General features: G+C 40.0%; 3 protein-coding genes across 3 annotated transcripts; all 3 read left to right on the forward strand.

Moving 5' to 3' along the window:
* Positions 1–360: 360 nt before the first annotated feature.
* Positions 361–1,293, forward strand: LOC114582993 (olfactory receptor 5V1-like). The gene has a single exon (XM_028704339.2). It carries the CDS (start codon positions 361–363, stop codon positions 1,291–1,293), a length of 933 nt encoding a protein of 310 aa, XP_028560172.2.
* Positions 1,294–3,859: 2,566 nt separating this feature from the next.
* LOC114582992 (olfactory receptor 5V1-like) lies at positions 3,860–4,795 on the forward strand. Its single transcript, XM_028704338.2, has one exon. The coding sequence runs from the start codon at positions 3,860–3,862 to the stop codon at positions 4,793–4,795; it is 936 nt and encodes a 311-aa protein (XP_028560171.1).
* A 3,756-nt stretch (positions 4,796–8,551) lies between these two features.
* On the forward strand, positions 8,552–9,487 carry LOC114582991 (olfactory receptor 5V1-like). The gene has a single exon (XM_028704337.2). It carries the CDS (start codon positions 8,552–8,554, stop codon positions 9,485–9,487), a length of 936 nt encoding a protein of 311 aa, XP_028560170.2.
* The last annotated feature ends 6,391 nt before the right edge of the window (positions 9,488–15,878 follow it).

The following is a 15,878-nucleotide window of genomic DNA, read 5'->3' on the forward strand; positions in this document are numbered from 1 at the left end:
AAATTCTTGGATCAAAAGAAGGAAAGGAATCTGTAGGCTACCCAGTAAAAAAACTCCTCTGCCCTGTCAAAGCTTACATTAATATATTCTGAAAAAAGTAAGAATTAGTCAAAGCTCCTTAGCAATCCTAAGAATTTGTGATCAAATGTTGCGAAAGAAATTGCAGGAAATCAACTTAATCTTCTCACAGGTTGCAACATTAATATATAGATAGCTAAAAATGAAACAAGTTGAAGCTACATAGAAAGAGTAAAAGTCTAACACTTCTTCCATTGTTCATTAAATTTTCTGCATCACCACGACAAATAACATATTTTTGCTTCTGTCCACAGAAAAAAATCAATCTATTAATGTAATAAAATGGATGTCAGTAATGAAACCACACCTTTCGAATTCATCCTTCTTGCATTTTCAAACAGTAATGAATGGAATTTCCTCCTTTCTGGATTTCTGCTCATCACTTATCTCTTCACATTCATGGGGAATATTCTCATCATCACATTTGTCTCCATAGAACCAAGCCTTCAAACTCCCATGTACTTCTTTCTGAGCAACCTATCCTTCCTAGATGTCTGCCAGACTACCACCACTATTCCACAGATAATAGTTCATCTGATCTCAGGGACAAATGCCATATTGTATGAAAGATGCATTATGCAACTATTTTTCCTTGTTTTATTCATTGGTGCTGAGGCACTCCTGTTGGCTGCCATGGCTTATGATCGTTATGTTGCCATCTGCAATCCTCTGCACTACAATGTAGTTATGAATTACAAATTTTGTGCCCAGCTGGTGTCAGCTTCTTGGCTCACAAGTTCACTCAATGCCACCATCCACACCCTTCTCACATTGCGCCTGCCCCTTTGTGGTATCAATAAGATCAACTACTTCTTTTGTGATATCTCTCCTCTCCTAGCTATCTCCTGTGGAGATATCTCTGGTAATATTATTGCCATGCTGGCTGCTAGCCCTGTAATGGGCATCGGACCAGGCATGTGTGTCCTCCTTTCCTATATTCACATCATCTTGAGGGTTCTGAAAATGCATTCTTCAGATGGGATGAGGAAAGCCTTTTCAACTTGTGCTTCTCATCTCACAGTTGTCTTGCTTTTCTATGTCAGTTCTATTTTTCAATATATCAGGCCCTTCTCCAGCTACTCACTCAGCAAGGATAGCAAGATTGCCCTTTTTAACAACATACTCTCCCCTTTGTTGAACCCACTGATCTACACCCTCAGAAACAAAGATGTGAAGGAGGCACTGCAAAAGAGAATGATGAAGAAAATACCATGAAATTCTTGGCTTTACTTTTTAATTGTGCCGGGGAGTAGAAGTTGGGGTTTGGAGCAGCATAACTAGGGCCCAGAATCTCATTTTATTGTGATGGTACAAAAAGGTATCAGGGTTGTATACCAAACAGTGCTGTAAAAAATAATATTAAAATAAATAAAAATCCTGCCATCAAGTTTTTTGGCTGGACACCACCAAAGGTTACATATTTCTGCTTCATATTTGGTACACTTGAAGATTTGTTTAGAATGTCAGTTGGTGCAGGTTTCTGGGGTTACTTGATTGTTGCTAAGATGCCCAATATTTTCTTTCCAGTCAACGCTCCTTTAGGATTTCTCAGCCTCCCTTTCTCCCTTTGATTCCTGATTGGAAAAAGACTCTTGAGAGTTTACCTTATGATTTGTACTTCTGAGCTTGGATGGAAATGCAGGCACTTAGGAAGGATGAAGGATTGAGACTACTGCAGCTAATCGGAGTTGTCATAGAAGTGGGGCAGTTGAAATGGCACTTTGTTAAGGTTGGAAACGCCCAGGAGTTGCCTAGCATTGAATTCTGTCATGGTGCAAGCTAAGTATGCAGGGTCTAACTGGGTGACCTAGTTGAGAGATTCCAACAATGTATAGGGTATGTCGTAGCTGTTCATTTGCCCTATTGTATGGGTATAAGGGTGAGGCCCTCTTTATAGCGCTGACCATTCCCAGTGCCTTTTTACTCAGGATTTCAATAAGGTTGTGCAGAACGTTTAACATACGTAAACCTTATTTCATCAAGAGAACGGTGGGGCCGAGGGATGACTGGTCCTGTCATCCAGTGACCCATGTAGCTCTGTAAGAATCTTAACCTGGGAATCTCACAGGGCAAAATGGCCCCAAACTCTTCAAAGTTTCTAAGTGTCCTCACAGTACCTTTATCAACTTTGTTTTCAGTGAAAAATGTCCAAATAATGTGAATCATTAAACTAATACCAGTGGGAATAGTTTCTTATTTTGTTTTTTCTACACTCCCCTTGGTTCTCCACCACCAGACACTTATACACATGCCGCCACACTGGGGAGGCCCAACTAGCATGCTTGTAAATATATAAAAGCACACACTGAAAGATAATAGGAGTTTGCAATCTTTGACTTACTACCATGAACTGCAACACAGAGAAAATATTCATTAAGAACGTCACCTCCCCATTTGGGTATCCATGATTTAGACACAGTTTAAAGGATTATAATTGGTAAGTCTTGCAGGTAACTCAGTCTTATATAAATGCCTCTCAATGCAAATTTGATGTTTAATGCCAAGGTGATACTAAACATATTTCAGTCCGTCTTTTCTAAAAATAAATTGAAGCTAAGAAGAGCCATGTCAAATCAGAGTACAGCACCATTGTAGTCTAGTATCCAGATCTCACAGTGACCAGCCAGATACCTAAGGGCACCCCCCCAAGCAGAAGCTGAGTGCCACAGCATTCTCCCAACTTGTGACCCCCATCTACTGGCATTCAACGGCACACATTGCCTCAGACAGCAGAGGCAGAAAGATAGTCATTATAGTCATGGATAGCTTTAACCTTCATGAATTGTTCAATTGTACAGAACTGGCATGGATATATCCCCCCACTCAGATTTACTGTTCATAAAAAATGAGAGCTGGTGCATTTTGGCTCTTTATTTCTCTGTGCTGTCACTGTAGTCATTGGGGGAAGCATTCGTGGTGGTGTCTTAATCTCCTATTTGTTTGCAGGAAGGCATTTAGTTTTGGAGCACCTGCTTTGTGGGATGCCATGGCAATCAGTAACAAGCAATGTTCAGAGATTGTTTAAAATATTCATGTTTGCTTCATCATTCACTGAAGTCTGACTATCTATCATCCATCTATGTATGTATGTATGTATCTATCTATCTATCTATCATCTATCTATCTATCTATCTATCTATCTATCTATCTATCTATCATCTATCATCTATCTATCTATCTGACCATTTTGAATTACATAACAACCGCCCCTCCCTTTACTGTGTTTTATAGTACATTGTACACTGCTGTGATATAGTGGTCTATAAATCTGATAGTATCTCCAAGCTTGCTGAGCATTTAAAAAGGAAAGAAAAAACAAGTCTGATATGATCAGAACTAAGCTTGCACCATCAAGCCTGTTCAGTAGTGTTGCCTGTCCTAGAGAACACCTTCCCATCAGAAGTCAAGAAAATAAACAACTATGTGACTTTTAGAAGACACATACAGAATTTTTCAATGTCTGATTTTTTATTGTGCTTTTGATATTTTGCTGGCAGCTGCCCAGAGTGTCTGCAGCAACCCAGTCACATGGGTGACATGTTAATCATCATTATCTCTATCTAAGAGAGTGATATCTTATAGAGGATTTAATGTTGTGCCCAATTTGGAAATACTCAGAGAGGAGCCTTAAGTTATGTATGACTTATGTAAATACATTGGAACAAGCATGAGTTTTAAATGTTTCTTCCTTTGTTCATTGAATTACCCCAGCTCCCCAAAAACCTAATAAATTATTTTTTTCTCTGTCTATAGATAAAAATCATTTTACAAAGCTAATAAAATGGATGTCAGTAATGAAACTGCTCCATCTGAATTCATCCTTCTGACATTTTCAAACAGTTATGAATGGTGTTTCCTCCTTTCTGGATTTCTCCTCATCACATATCTCTTCACACTGATGGGGAATATTCTCATCATCACTCTTGTCTCCATAGAACCAAGCCTTCAAACTCCCATGTACTTCTTCCTCTGTAACCTATCCCTCCTGGACATCTGCCAGACTACAACCACTATTCCACAGATAATTGTGCACCTGATTTCAGGAAGAAATGCCATCTCATATGAAAGATGCAAGGTTCAACTCTCTTTCTTCATCTTATTCATTGGTACTGAGACCCTTCTGTTGGCTGCCATGGCTTATGATCGTTACGTTGCCATCTGCAATCCTCTCCGCTATAATGTGGTCATGAATTACAGACTCTGTGCTCAACTGGTGTCAGCTTCTTGGTTCACAAGTTCACTCAACACCACCATTCACACCCTTATCACATTCCGCCTGCCCTTTTGTGGTATGAATAAGATCAACTACTTCTACTGTGACATCCCTCCTCTTGTAGCTATCTCCTGTGGGGACATCTCTAGCAGTACTATTGCCCTGCTGGCTACTAGTCCCATAGTGGGGTTTGGACCAGGTATGTGTGTCCTCCTTTCCTATAGTCACATCATCTTTAGAGTTCTGAAAATGCATTCTTCAGATGGGATGAGGAAAGCCTTTTCAACTTGTGCTTCTCATCTCACTGTTGTGCTGCTCTTCTATGGTGGCTCTATCTTTCAATATATCAGACCCTTCTCCAGCTACTCATTGAACAAGGATAGAATGATTGCCCTCTTTAATAACATTCTTTCCCCTTTGTTGAACCCACTGATTTACACCCTCAGGAACAAAGATGTGAAGGGGGCATTACAGAAGAGAATGATGAAGAAAATGTTGTCCTGAAATAGACTGATGTCAATAAATCCTTGGATTTATCTTGTAGTAGTGCTGTTTAATTGAATGTGGGGGCTTGGAACACTATAGCTAGGGCTTAAGATTTCAGTTTTTGTTTCAAAGCCTGTGGGGTGTTCCAAATATTCAGTTTAATATTATGCCAAAATCTTTCCTCCCCACCCTTCCCCCCAAAAGAGAAAGATGGTGACATTTTTCTGTTTCATATACAGGGCACCTGAAAATTTGTTCATAATTTCAGCTTGAGGCTTTACCTCATGGTGGGTACTCCTGCACTTTGCAAGGATGAAGGGAGCAGACCAGTGGTAAAATGCTCTGTAGAGTGTACATAGAACTCAAAATTCAAATACCCTCTTCAACTGTTTCAAAAGTAAAGTAAGCACATCAGAAACCATCCATATCTCGATATTTGTATTTCACTGAATTTTTCTCTGCCCTTTAAAAAAATGTCAAATACTTTTTTTCTAATTGATGGGGATTTCTTTCTTTCTTTCTTTCTTTCTTTCTTTCTTTCTTTCTTTCTTTTGCACAGCACTATTTCATATCTTTCCAAAAATATAATAATGGAAAATCTCCAACACTTTTCTCTGACTTATGATACTGTTATTATTGGCTTAAATATTGTAGCATACCAGGGCTTATCATTACATACTTGATCCCCCCCCCCCAGTTCACATTACTTTCTAAAAGTGTCTGCTTTAAATAGACGTAATCTGTCTTTGGGTTTTTTGGCACCAACCGAACAACATCTTTCTGGAAGCCTTTTAAGTCAAGATGTCTGTTGGGATTTATTATTTTTTAAAAAAACATTTTTGTTTTGTTTAGTTTTATTGCTTGTTGTTTCCTGCTCTGAACTCCTTCAAGAGGAATCGCAAGATAGAAAGCTAAATAATTTTATTAATCATCATTATCCAGATATATGTAGTGATAATGTTTTAAGAAAGAACAAATCAGATGAATTCTGTGTGTAACCTTTCAAACCTGGAATTCTTATTCCTTGCCTACATTTCTATTCCTGCTTGACTAACCTAAGTCCCACTGATTTTAATAGGCTTCCCCCAAGCAGGACCAAATTTGGATCCAGCTGTGTAATTTTAAATTGATGTGCAAGTGGTATACTTGGAAACAGTTGTATTTCATCAAAAATGACACATACTGGAAGTATGGAGATAGAATTGCTAATGACTTATATTTCATGTATTTTCTCCAAAGATTTAATCCTTTCAGGAAAAATAAAAGGTTAATACAGATACTGTGGCAACATCTTCCAATTAAACATTTGAAAACATGCCGTTGTTTATTACTCATTTGATAAGACAGGGGGAGCAAAAAGCAATTTATTCATAAATAGTTGGAATTTGTTTGTGACATTCTGGCACGGTTGTCAGATCAATTCAGCTACACAATCCCCCCCCCCCCCCCCCCCGACTTCATTTTGATGCATCATATTATGGAATAGAACATTGTTGGCATCCATCTGTCTTGAGAGACTATGGAGTGTGCCTTAGGGGGTGAAGTCAAACTGCTGCATTAGTGGCACCAAAGTAACCTCCTTGGGGTGCAAGCCAGGGCAGTGTGTATGGAGGTCCTGGGCTGCCCAGATGACATGACTCCATGCCATTGACCTCACTGATGTGGTCCAAAGTAAAGCAGAGCAAAACATTTGGCACCAGCCTGGCTGCAGGAGTTGCCAGAAGGAGGCATGCAAGGTACCATCCAATCGCCTTAGGGACTCCAGTCTGGCTTTGTGTAGGGTTTACTCCTTAATATTTTATTCTCCTAAAGAAATCCCACAAGTTAATGGCTTAGGATAAGAGTTTTCCTTCTCCTATAAGGACTACCATCCCAGGTTGATGAGCCCCATCTGCTTCATCCACAAATATGCTTTTGTTTTCCTCTGTTTAATCTGTGGTGAATACATTTGTAAGCTCTGTAAGACTCTTAACCTGAAGTTGGGTGGGAATCTCACATGGCAAAATGGCCCCAAACTCTTCAAAGTTTCTAAGTGTCCTCACAGTACCTTTGTCAACTTTGTTTTCAGTGAAAAATGTCCAAATAATGTGAATCATTAAACTTATACCAGTGGGAATAGTTTCTTATTTTGTTTTTCCTACACTCCCCTTGGTTCTCCACCACCAGACACTTATACACATGCCGCCACACTGGGGAGGCCCAACTAGCATGCTTGTAAATATATAAAAGCAAACACTGAAAGATAATAGGACAGTTTGCAATCTTTGACTTACTGCCATGAACTGCAACACAAAGAAAATATTCATTAAGAACGTCACCTCACCATCTGGGAATCCAAGATTTAAACACAGTTTAAAGGATTCTAATTGGTAAGCCTTGCAGGTAACTCAGTCTTATGTAAATGCATCTCAATGCAAATATGATGTTTAATGCCAAGGTGATACTAAACATACTTCAGACCGTCTTTTCTAAAGATAAATTGAACCTAAGAAGAGCCATGTCAAATCAGAGTACAGCACCATTGTAGTCTAGTATCCAGTTCTCACAGTGACCAGCCAGATACCAAAAGGCATACCCAAAGCAGAAGCTGAGTGCAACAGCAATCTCCGAACTTGTGATCCCCATCAACTGGCATTCAACGGCACACATTGCCTCTGACAACAGAGGCAGAAAGATAGTCATTATAGTCATGGATAGCTTTAACCTTCATGAATTGTTCAGTTGTACAGAACTGGCATGGATATATCCCCCTACTCAGATTTGCTGTTCATAAAAAATGAGAGCTGGCGCATTTTGGCTCTCCTGGTGGTGTCTTAATCTCCTATTTGTTTGCAGCAAGGCATTTAGTTTTGGAGCAACTGCTTTGTAGGATTCCATGACAATCAGTATCAAGCAATGGTCAGAGATAGTTTAAAATATTCATGTTTGCTTCATTATTCCCTGAAGTGTGACTATCTATCTATCTAACTAACTAACTAACTAACTAACTATCTATTATCTGTCTGTCTATCTATCTGTCTGTCTATCTATCTATCTATCATCTATCTATCTATCTATCTATCTATCTATCTATCTATCTATCTATCATCTATCTATCATCTATCTATCATCTATCTATCTATCTGTCTATCTATCTATCATCTATCTATCATCTATTTATCTATCTGACCATGGTGAATTATATAACAACCCTCCACCCTTTTACTGTGTTTTATAGTACATTGTACACTACTATGATACTCTCTGTTAAGTGGTCTATAAATCTGATTGTATCTCCAAGCTTGCTGAGCATTTAAAAAGGAAAGAAAAAACAAGTCTGATTTGATCAGAACTAAGCTTGCACCATCAAGCCTGTTCAGTAGTGTTGCCTGTCTTGGGAACATCCTCCCATCAGAAGTCAAGAAAATAAACAACTATGTGACTTTTAGAAGACACATATGGATTTTTTAAATGTTTGATTGTTTATTATGCTTTCAATATTTTGTTGGCAGCTGCCCAGAGTGTCTGCAGCAACCCAGTCACATGGGTGACATGTTAATCATCATTATCTCTAACTAAGAGAGTGATATGTTATAGAGGATTTAATGTTGTGCCCAATTTGGAAATACTCAGAGAGGAGCCTTAAGTTATGTATGGCTGATGTAAATACATTGGAACAAGCATGAGTTTTAAATGTTTCTTCCTTTGTTCATTGAATTACCCCAGCTCCCCAAAAACCTAATAAATTATTTTTTCTCTGTCTCTAGATAAAAATCATTTTACGAAGCTAATAAAATGGATGTCAGTAATGAAACTGCTCCATCTGAATTCATCCTTCTGACATTTTCAAACAGTTATGAATGGTGTTTCCTCCTTTCTGGATTTCTCCTCATCACATATCTCTTCATACTGATGGGGAATATTCTCATCATCACTCTTGTCTCCATAGAACCAAGCCTTCAAACTCCCATGTACTTCTTCCTCTGTAACCTATCCCTCCTGGACATCTGCCAGACTACAACCACTATTCCACAGATAATTGTGCACCTGATTTCAGGAAGAAATGCCATCTCATATGAAAGATGCAAGGTCCAACTCTTTTTCTTCATCTTATTCATTGGTACTGAGACCCTTCTGTTGGCTGCCATGGCTTATGATCGTTACGTTGCCATCTGCAATCCTCTCCGCTATAATGTGGTCATGAATTACAGACTCTGTGCCCAACTGGTGTCAGCTTCCTGGTTCACAAGTTCACTCAACACCACCATTCATACCCTTATCACATTCCGCCTGCCCCTTTGTGGTATGAATAAGATCAACTACTTCTACTGTGACATCCCTCCTCTTGTAGCTATCTCCTGTGGGGACATCTCAAGCAGTATTATTGCCATGCTGGCTACTAGTCCTGTAATGGGCTTTGGACCAGGTATGTGTGTCCTCCTTTCCTATAGTCACATCATCTTGAGAGTTCTGAAAATGCGTTCTTCAGATGGGATGAGGAAAGCCTTTTCAACTTGTGCTTCTCATCTCACTGTTGTCTTGCTTTTTTATGGCAGCTGTCTTTTTACATATGTCAGGCCCTTCTCCAGCTACTCATTGAACAAGGATAGAATGATTGCCCTCTTTAATAACATTCTCTCCCCATTGTTGAACCCACTGATTTACACCCTCAGGAACAAAGATGTGAAGGGGGCATTACAGAAGAGAGTGATGAAGAAAATGTTGTCCTGAAATAGACTAATGTCAATAAATCCTTGGATTTATCTTGTAGTAGTGCTGGGAAATTGAATGTGGGGGCTTGGAACACTATAGCTAGGGCTTAAGATTTCAGTTTTTGTTTCAAAGCCTGTGGGGTGTTCCAAATATTCAGTTTAGTAGTATGCCAGAATCTTTCCTCCAATTTATTGAACACCCCCCCCCCAGCACTATTTCATATCATTCCTAAATATTGTAATGGAAAATCTGCTTAGTTGGAAGATGCTATCTGTATTAACCTTTTATTTTTCCTGAAAGGATTAAATCTTTGTTGAAAATACATGAAATATAAGCCATCAACAATTCTATTTCTATACCTCCAGTATGTGTCATTTTTAATGAAATACAACTGTTTCCAAATATAGCACTTGAGAGCTGGATCCAAATTTGGTCATGCTTGGGGAAAGCCTATTGAAATCAGTTAGGGTAGTCAAGTACGAATAGAAATGTAGGCAAAGAATAAAAATTCCAGGTTTGAAAGGACTACCTTCCCAGGTTGATGAGCCCCATCTGCTACACACACCCACACACATGCACACACACACTACGTTGGTTAACCGCTTTTGTTTTGCTCTGCTTAATCTGTAATGTAATTATCATTGCATATTGTCTTTTTCTTTTCTGTTATCATAACCAATAAAATAATGCATTTCCATCATGACACTTGTTGGCATCTGTTTCAAGAAACAATAGAGTGTACCTCCACAGTGAAGTGGAGCATTAGTAGCACCAAAGTGACTATTTAGGTTGTTAATATTGTGCATATGGAAACAGGGAGCTGCCTGTACTCGGAGTTTTAATTTGTCAGATACAATCATGAGCTTACATTATTGGTATGGTATTGATATTGTCTTTTTAAAAAGCAGTTATTAAGTGGTTACATAAATAGACACTGATTTCATTAAAAATATGTTCTTTTTGAGAAACCTCTGGTCTTTCAGATGTTGCTTGAGTATAGATCCCATTGCACCTAACCATTAGCCATGTTGCCTGGGGCTGGAGGGAGTTGGAGTCCACATTACATCTGAGGACCATAGTTTCCTGCCCTTGTGTTATGCTTCAACTATATAAGATGTTAACTGCAATTTTTAAATGCCATTTTTAGCATCACTTGATATCTTTCAGAAACTAGTGTTGTCTGTGGTCCACTTGTGAAAAGCATAAAGCCTGCACACCAGACCCCTAGTCTTGATCTGGATGGTGGGCCTGCACATTTCTTTACTTTTTAAAGAAAGTAGTTGGTGTTTTGCTTCAGGAAACAAGATTCACAGTAATTTATTGCAACTTGCATTACTACAGGCTGAGATCAACCAGGGTATGAAAAAGAGATGAAGCTGGGTAGCATGGAGACCCAAACTGACATCAAATACCTCGTATTTTCACATGAGCATTTGGTTTTTTGTGCTACTATGCGGGGAAATGTGAGAACTGAAACACAATTAACCTTGATAATGCATACTTCTCAAAATTTTGTAACATGGCTCCTCTGCCAAATAAAGCATGCATTTACTGGGTTGTGGTGTTGGTGCCTAAAATTCATAAAAAAGTGTATATTTGGGAACATTTACAATAAAATACTGAGGAATAGTCATGAGGATTAAAAGAAGAAGACTTTAATATAATGTGGAAATCTGAATAATTGAATTGAAATGGGGGGCATGGGAGAAACTGAGAGAAACCAACACTGACAGATTCACCCATCACTACTTAGAGTTTGGACAAGAAATGAACTGTTTATCTTTAAAATGGTCAGGCAAATATCACTTTTTAAAAGAAGGTGTTAACCTGCTATAGGAACTAACCCTAACCTTCATGGCACAGGACCTCCAGAGATGCATAGATATCAACCCCATGCCACTCTAAGGTTTATGAAATTAATTCAGGTGAAAAGAATGATTAGTGGGGTGACAGCAGTTTGAGTCAGAGCATCATGGAGCTTTCGCATCTGAAGACTAACAAGATCTCAGGGTGCTTGCTGTCTCCCTGGAGATCTGATGCAGGAGTCGTGAGCTTGGCTATCAGAATCTTTAAGTCATATTGCTACCTGTGCTTAGCCTGTGTGCTCATGGGATCAAGTGTTGAAAAGCACCCTAGAGGCCATGCAGTCCAACTCCCCTCACCCCAAAGCTTACATTATTATATACGTACAGTTAATAATGAAAGAGTAAGTGGAATCTGTTTAGTAATACTAATAATTTGTAATCAAGAATTAGGAAGGACCCTGTAGGCCATCCACCCAGACTCCTGACAGGTTGCAACATTAATATATAGTTTTTTTAAAAAAAGAATTAAGTCGAAACTACAATGCAAGAGTAAAACTAAAATACTTCTTCCTTCATGTAAGTTTCTCCAAAACACAAACACCTCAACAAATATATTTTCCCTCTCTGTCCATAGATTAAAAAAAAACATTTTGTGAAGCTAATAAAATGAAAGCAGTAATGAAACTGCTCTATCCAAATTCATCCTTCTGGCACCCATTGCAGTGACCTCTACCTGCAGGGGGGGAAAGGCCTAGTGTAAGATGGGTAAAAAAACTGCACAGGACAACATTATGGGATTTAAAAATTGGCCACAACTTCGTTCATTCCAGATGTAGGTAGGCTTTGGCTGAAGCATTGGGCGTATATCCATTCTCAACCCCATGTTTGGGGCAAGGGGCTGAGACTTGAGCAGGGTCAAACTTGGAGTGGAAGGGTCGGCCAATTGGTGCCAAAGAAGGACAGAACTTTCTTTTTGTATGCCACAACAGCAGCAAGAATACTTATTGCAAAGTACAGTGGTGCCTCACAAGATGAAATTAATTCGTTCCGCGAGTTTTTTCGTCTAGCGAATTTTTCGTCTTGCGAATCACGAATTCCCATAGGAAAATCAATTAATGCGTTCCTATGGTAAAAAAAAGTCCAAACAAAGCCAAATTTGGTACAACAAGAGTTTATTAAGTGCTCTTTAAAGTCACACATACTGTAAAAAGCATTTCAAAAATTGAAGGAACAATAATTTAAGTTTCTAAACATGACAGAAAAACATTTAAAAATCAACAAAGGGTACAGTTCATTTTCTAAGACTCTGGGGGACAACTCGAAGAAGGTTCCTCTTCCACTCTTTGCTTCTTGCTGAAGAACCTGTCCATGGTCTGCTGCTTCATCTGCCTTTTCAGACCTCCCTGAAAGGCGACATGACCCTCGTATCAAAAGTGTTCACAAGGTCATGTGCCACGTGTTTCTCAGGGTGGTGCCGCTGTGCAAAAGCCTGCACATTCTTCCAGTTCAGGCAAATGTCCCTCAGTTCTTTGGAGGACAGCCGTTCCTCAGTTGCTTCCTCCTCTTCCAGCGAGGCCTGCTCCTGCGCAGCCTCTGCCTGCAGTTCGACCAGCTCCTGGGTGGTCAGCTCATGGTTGTGCTCCTCCACCAGCTCGCTGATGTCCTCCTCTGTGACCTCCAGGCCCATGGTCCTCCCCAAGGCAACAATGTCCTGCACCACTGTTGACTCTGGTGCATCAGAGTCACTTGGTGCCACACAGTCCGGCCACAGGCTGCGCCAAGCGCAATTCAAATTTCTCTGGCTTATCCCGTTCCAGGCCGTGGTGATCATCTTCAAGCAGGTGACGATGTCGAAGTGGTCCTTCCAGAATTCCCGCAGGGTGATGGTGGTGCAATCAGTCACCTCGAAGCATCGCCTGAAAAGCTCCTTGGTGTAAAGTTTTTTGAAATTGGCGATGAGCTGCTGATCCATCGGCTGGAGCAGTGGCGTAGTGTTAGGCAGCAGGAACATGATGCTGATGAAGCTGAACTCCTCCAGCAAGTCCTCCTCAAGGCCTTTAGGATGAGCAGGAGCATTGTCCATCAGAAGCAAAGCCTTTAGCGGCAGGTCGTTGTCCAGCAGGTACTGTTTGACAGCAGGGCCAAAAGCATGAATGACCCAGTCCAAAAACAGCACACGTGTGACCCAAGCCTTACTGTTGGATCGCCACATGACACTCAGCCGCTCCTTGTTGACCTTGTGTTTCTTGAAGGCCCGTGGGTTCTCTGAGTGGTACACCAGCAGGGGCTTGATCTTCAGGTCGCTGCTTGTGTTGGCACAGAAGAGCAGGGTCAGACGGTCCTTCATGGGCTTGTGGCCAGGCAACTTGGCCTCCTCCTGTGTGATGAAAGTCCTTTTGGGCATCCTCTTCCAAAACAGCCCGGTCTCGTCGCAGTTGAAGACCTGCTGTGGAACGTAGCCCTCCGTCTTCACAACCTCCAGGAACTCCGCTGCAAAGTCTTCAGCCGCAGAAACATCAGAACTGGCAGCCTCTCCATGCCAGAAAAAAAACACACAAGCTTCCAGATTCTTGCAAACCCCTCCCCAACTGTTCCCCCAGCCACCCACCACACAGAAATTCAAATCCAGAATTTGTTTTAAAAAAACAGCAGAGTGGCCCAATGGTCACAGAAAATCATAAAAATGCAGAAAAAAACACACAAGCTTCCACATTCTTGCAAACCCCTCCCCAACACCAATTCCTTGAATTCCAAACACCCCAACCCAAAATCCAAAACCCCCCAAAAAAGTTTTAAAAGCTTAACTTACCAAATGGCTGCAAAAGAAGTTTTGGAAAAGCTTCAAAAATCACCAAAGTCTTTAAAAACCTCAAAAAAGGCTACTATGTACACTGCGTTCTATGAGTTGCTCCTCGAAGTCAAGTCACAACTGCATTAATGGTGTTAAGAAAAAGGAAACAAACTTGCAAGACGTTTTCGTTTTGCGAAGCAAGCCCATAGGGAAATTCGTCTTGCGAAGCAGCTCATAAAATGGAAAACCCTTTCGTCTAGCGAGTTTTCCATCTTGCGAGGCGTTCGTCTTGCGGGGCACCACTGTATTGGAAGACACAAGATCTACCCACCCGGGAAGAATGGCAGATGAAGGTGATGGACTATATGGAACTGGTGGAAATGACTGGCAGAATCCGAGACCAGGGAGAAGAGTCGGTGGAAGAAGATTGGAAAAAGTTTAAAGTCTACTTACAGAAATACTGTAAAATTAATGAATGTTAGAATGATGTTGGATAAGAAGTTAAGTGGTTTTTAGCTATAATGCTATAAAGGAATATGAAAAAATGGATTATTAACAGGTAAAAACTTAATGTTATAATACTTTAAGATTAAAGACTAGGACAAACAAAGAGGGAAAGGATTTGCTGAACTAACAAATTGAACTGCAATACAAAAAAGGGAGGTGTGAGGAGGTCCGGGAAACAAGCAAATGAAAGATAAGTAATGGAGAGATAGAATTGTTTTTAACTATTTTTATTTTGTATTTTTCTTTTTTCTTTTTCATTTTGTAATATTTTGAAAATCTTAATAAATATCTTTTTTAAAAAAACAAACTTGGAGTGGAAGGACCACCTCAAGGAATCCCTGCCTCCCTAGACATGAGTGTTACATTTGTGGAGCCTCCCAGTCCTTTGTCAATTGCCCCAGAGGCTTGTCCTTCAAGGTATTCCCATATTTTGATTGAGGTCAGCATTGTTCTTGATTTATGAAAAGACAGCTACTCTTGCTAACACAGAGAAGAAGAAGAAGAGTTTGGATTTGATATCCCGCCTTTCACTCGCTTTAAGTAGTCTCAAAGCGGCTAACATTCTCCTTTCCCTTCCTCCCCCACAACAAACACTCTGTGAGGTGAGTGGGGCTGAGAGACTTCAAAGAAGTGTGACTGACCCAAGGTCACCCAGCAGCTGCATGTGGAGGAGCGGAGACGCGAACCTGGTTCCCCAGATTACGAGACTACCACTCTTAACCACTGCACCACACTGGCTCTCAAGGAGGTTCTCTCAAGGAAATGTACTGTTTCTTTTCTCTTTGTAAATGCATTTTTGTGTGCGTGTGTGTTTATAATCTTATAGAGGAACATACAATGAACATAAACATCAAGTATTCCTTACAAAGTAATGCAACATTAGGTACAATTGTGGCTATAGAATTCAAGATTTATTTATTTTTTGAAACATACATGACCTTTCTGTATGATTTAGTTAAGATGCAATTAACTAGCTAAAGCTCTTTGAAAAACCTCTGGCAGTCTTGCCTTGGTGGAAAAGCACTTGGGGTAGAAATCCCCAAAGGCATTATTGCATATATATGAAAGGAAACCGTGAAATCCACAAGCAACCGACACTGAATTCTACCAACAGGGAGAAGGCTCATCTCACAGGTAAGGAAATGAATGTGTTATGGATGGGAGAACAAAATTTAGTGGGACACATCATTAGTTTGTATTGAAGAAATGCAATCAAAATGAATAAAGGTATGGCACCAGTTGTGATATAGTCAAATATAGAATGACTCTACTGACCTCTAACATACTATGAATTTTCATCTGCATG

Source organism: Podarcis muralis, chromosome 13 (assembly GCF_964188315.1).
Source record: "Podarcis muralis chromosome 13, rPodMur119.hap1.1, whole genome shotgun sequence".
Classification (NCBI taxonomy): domain Eukaryota; kingdom Metazoa; phylum Chordata; class Lepidosauria; order Squamata; family Lacertidae; genus Podarcis; species Podarcis muralis.

Coding starts and splice junctions, on each gene's coding strand:
- LOC114582992 (XM_028704338.2), top strand. CDS start 3,860: ATGGATGTCAGTAATGAAACTGCTCCATCTGAATTCATCCTTCTGACA.
- LOC114582991 (XM_028704337.2), top strand. CDS start 8,552: ATGGATGTCAGTAATGAAACTGCTCCATCTGAATTCATCCTTCTGACA.
- LOC114582993 (XM_028704339.2), top strand. CDS start 361: ATGGATGTCAGTAATGAAACCACACCTTTCGAATTCATCCTTCTTGCA.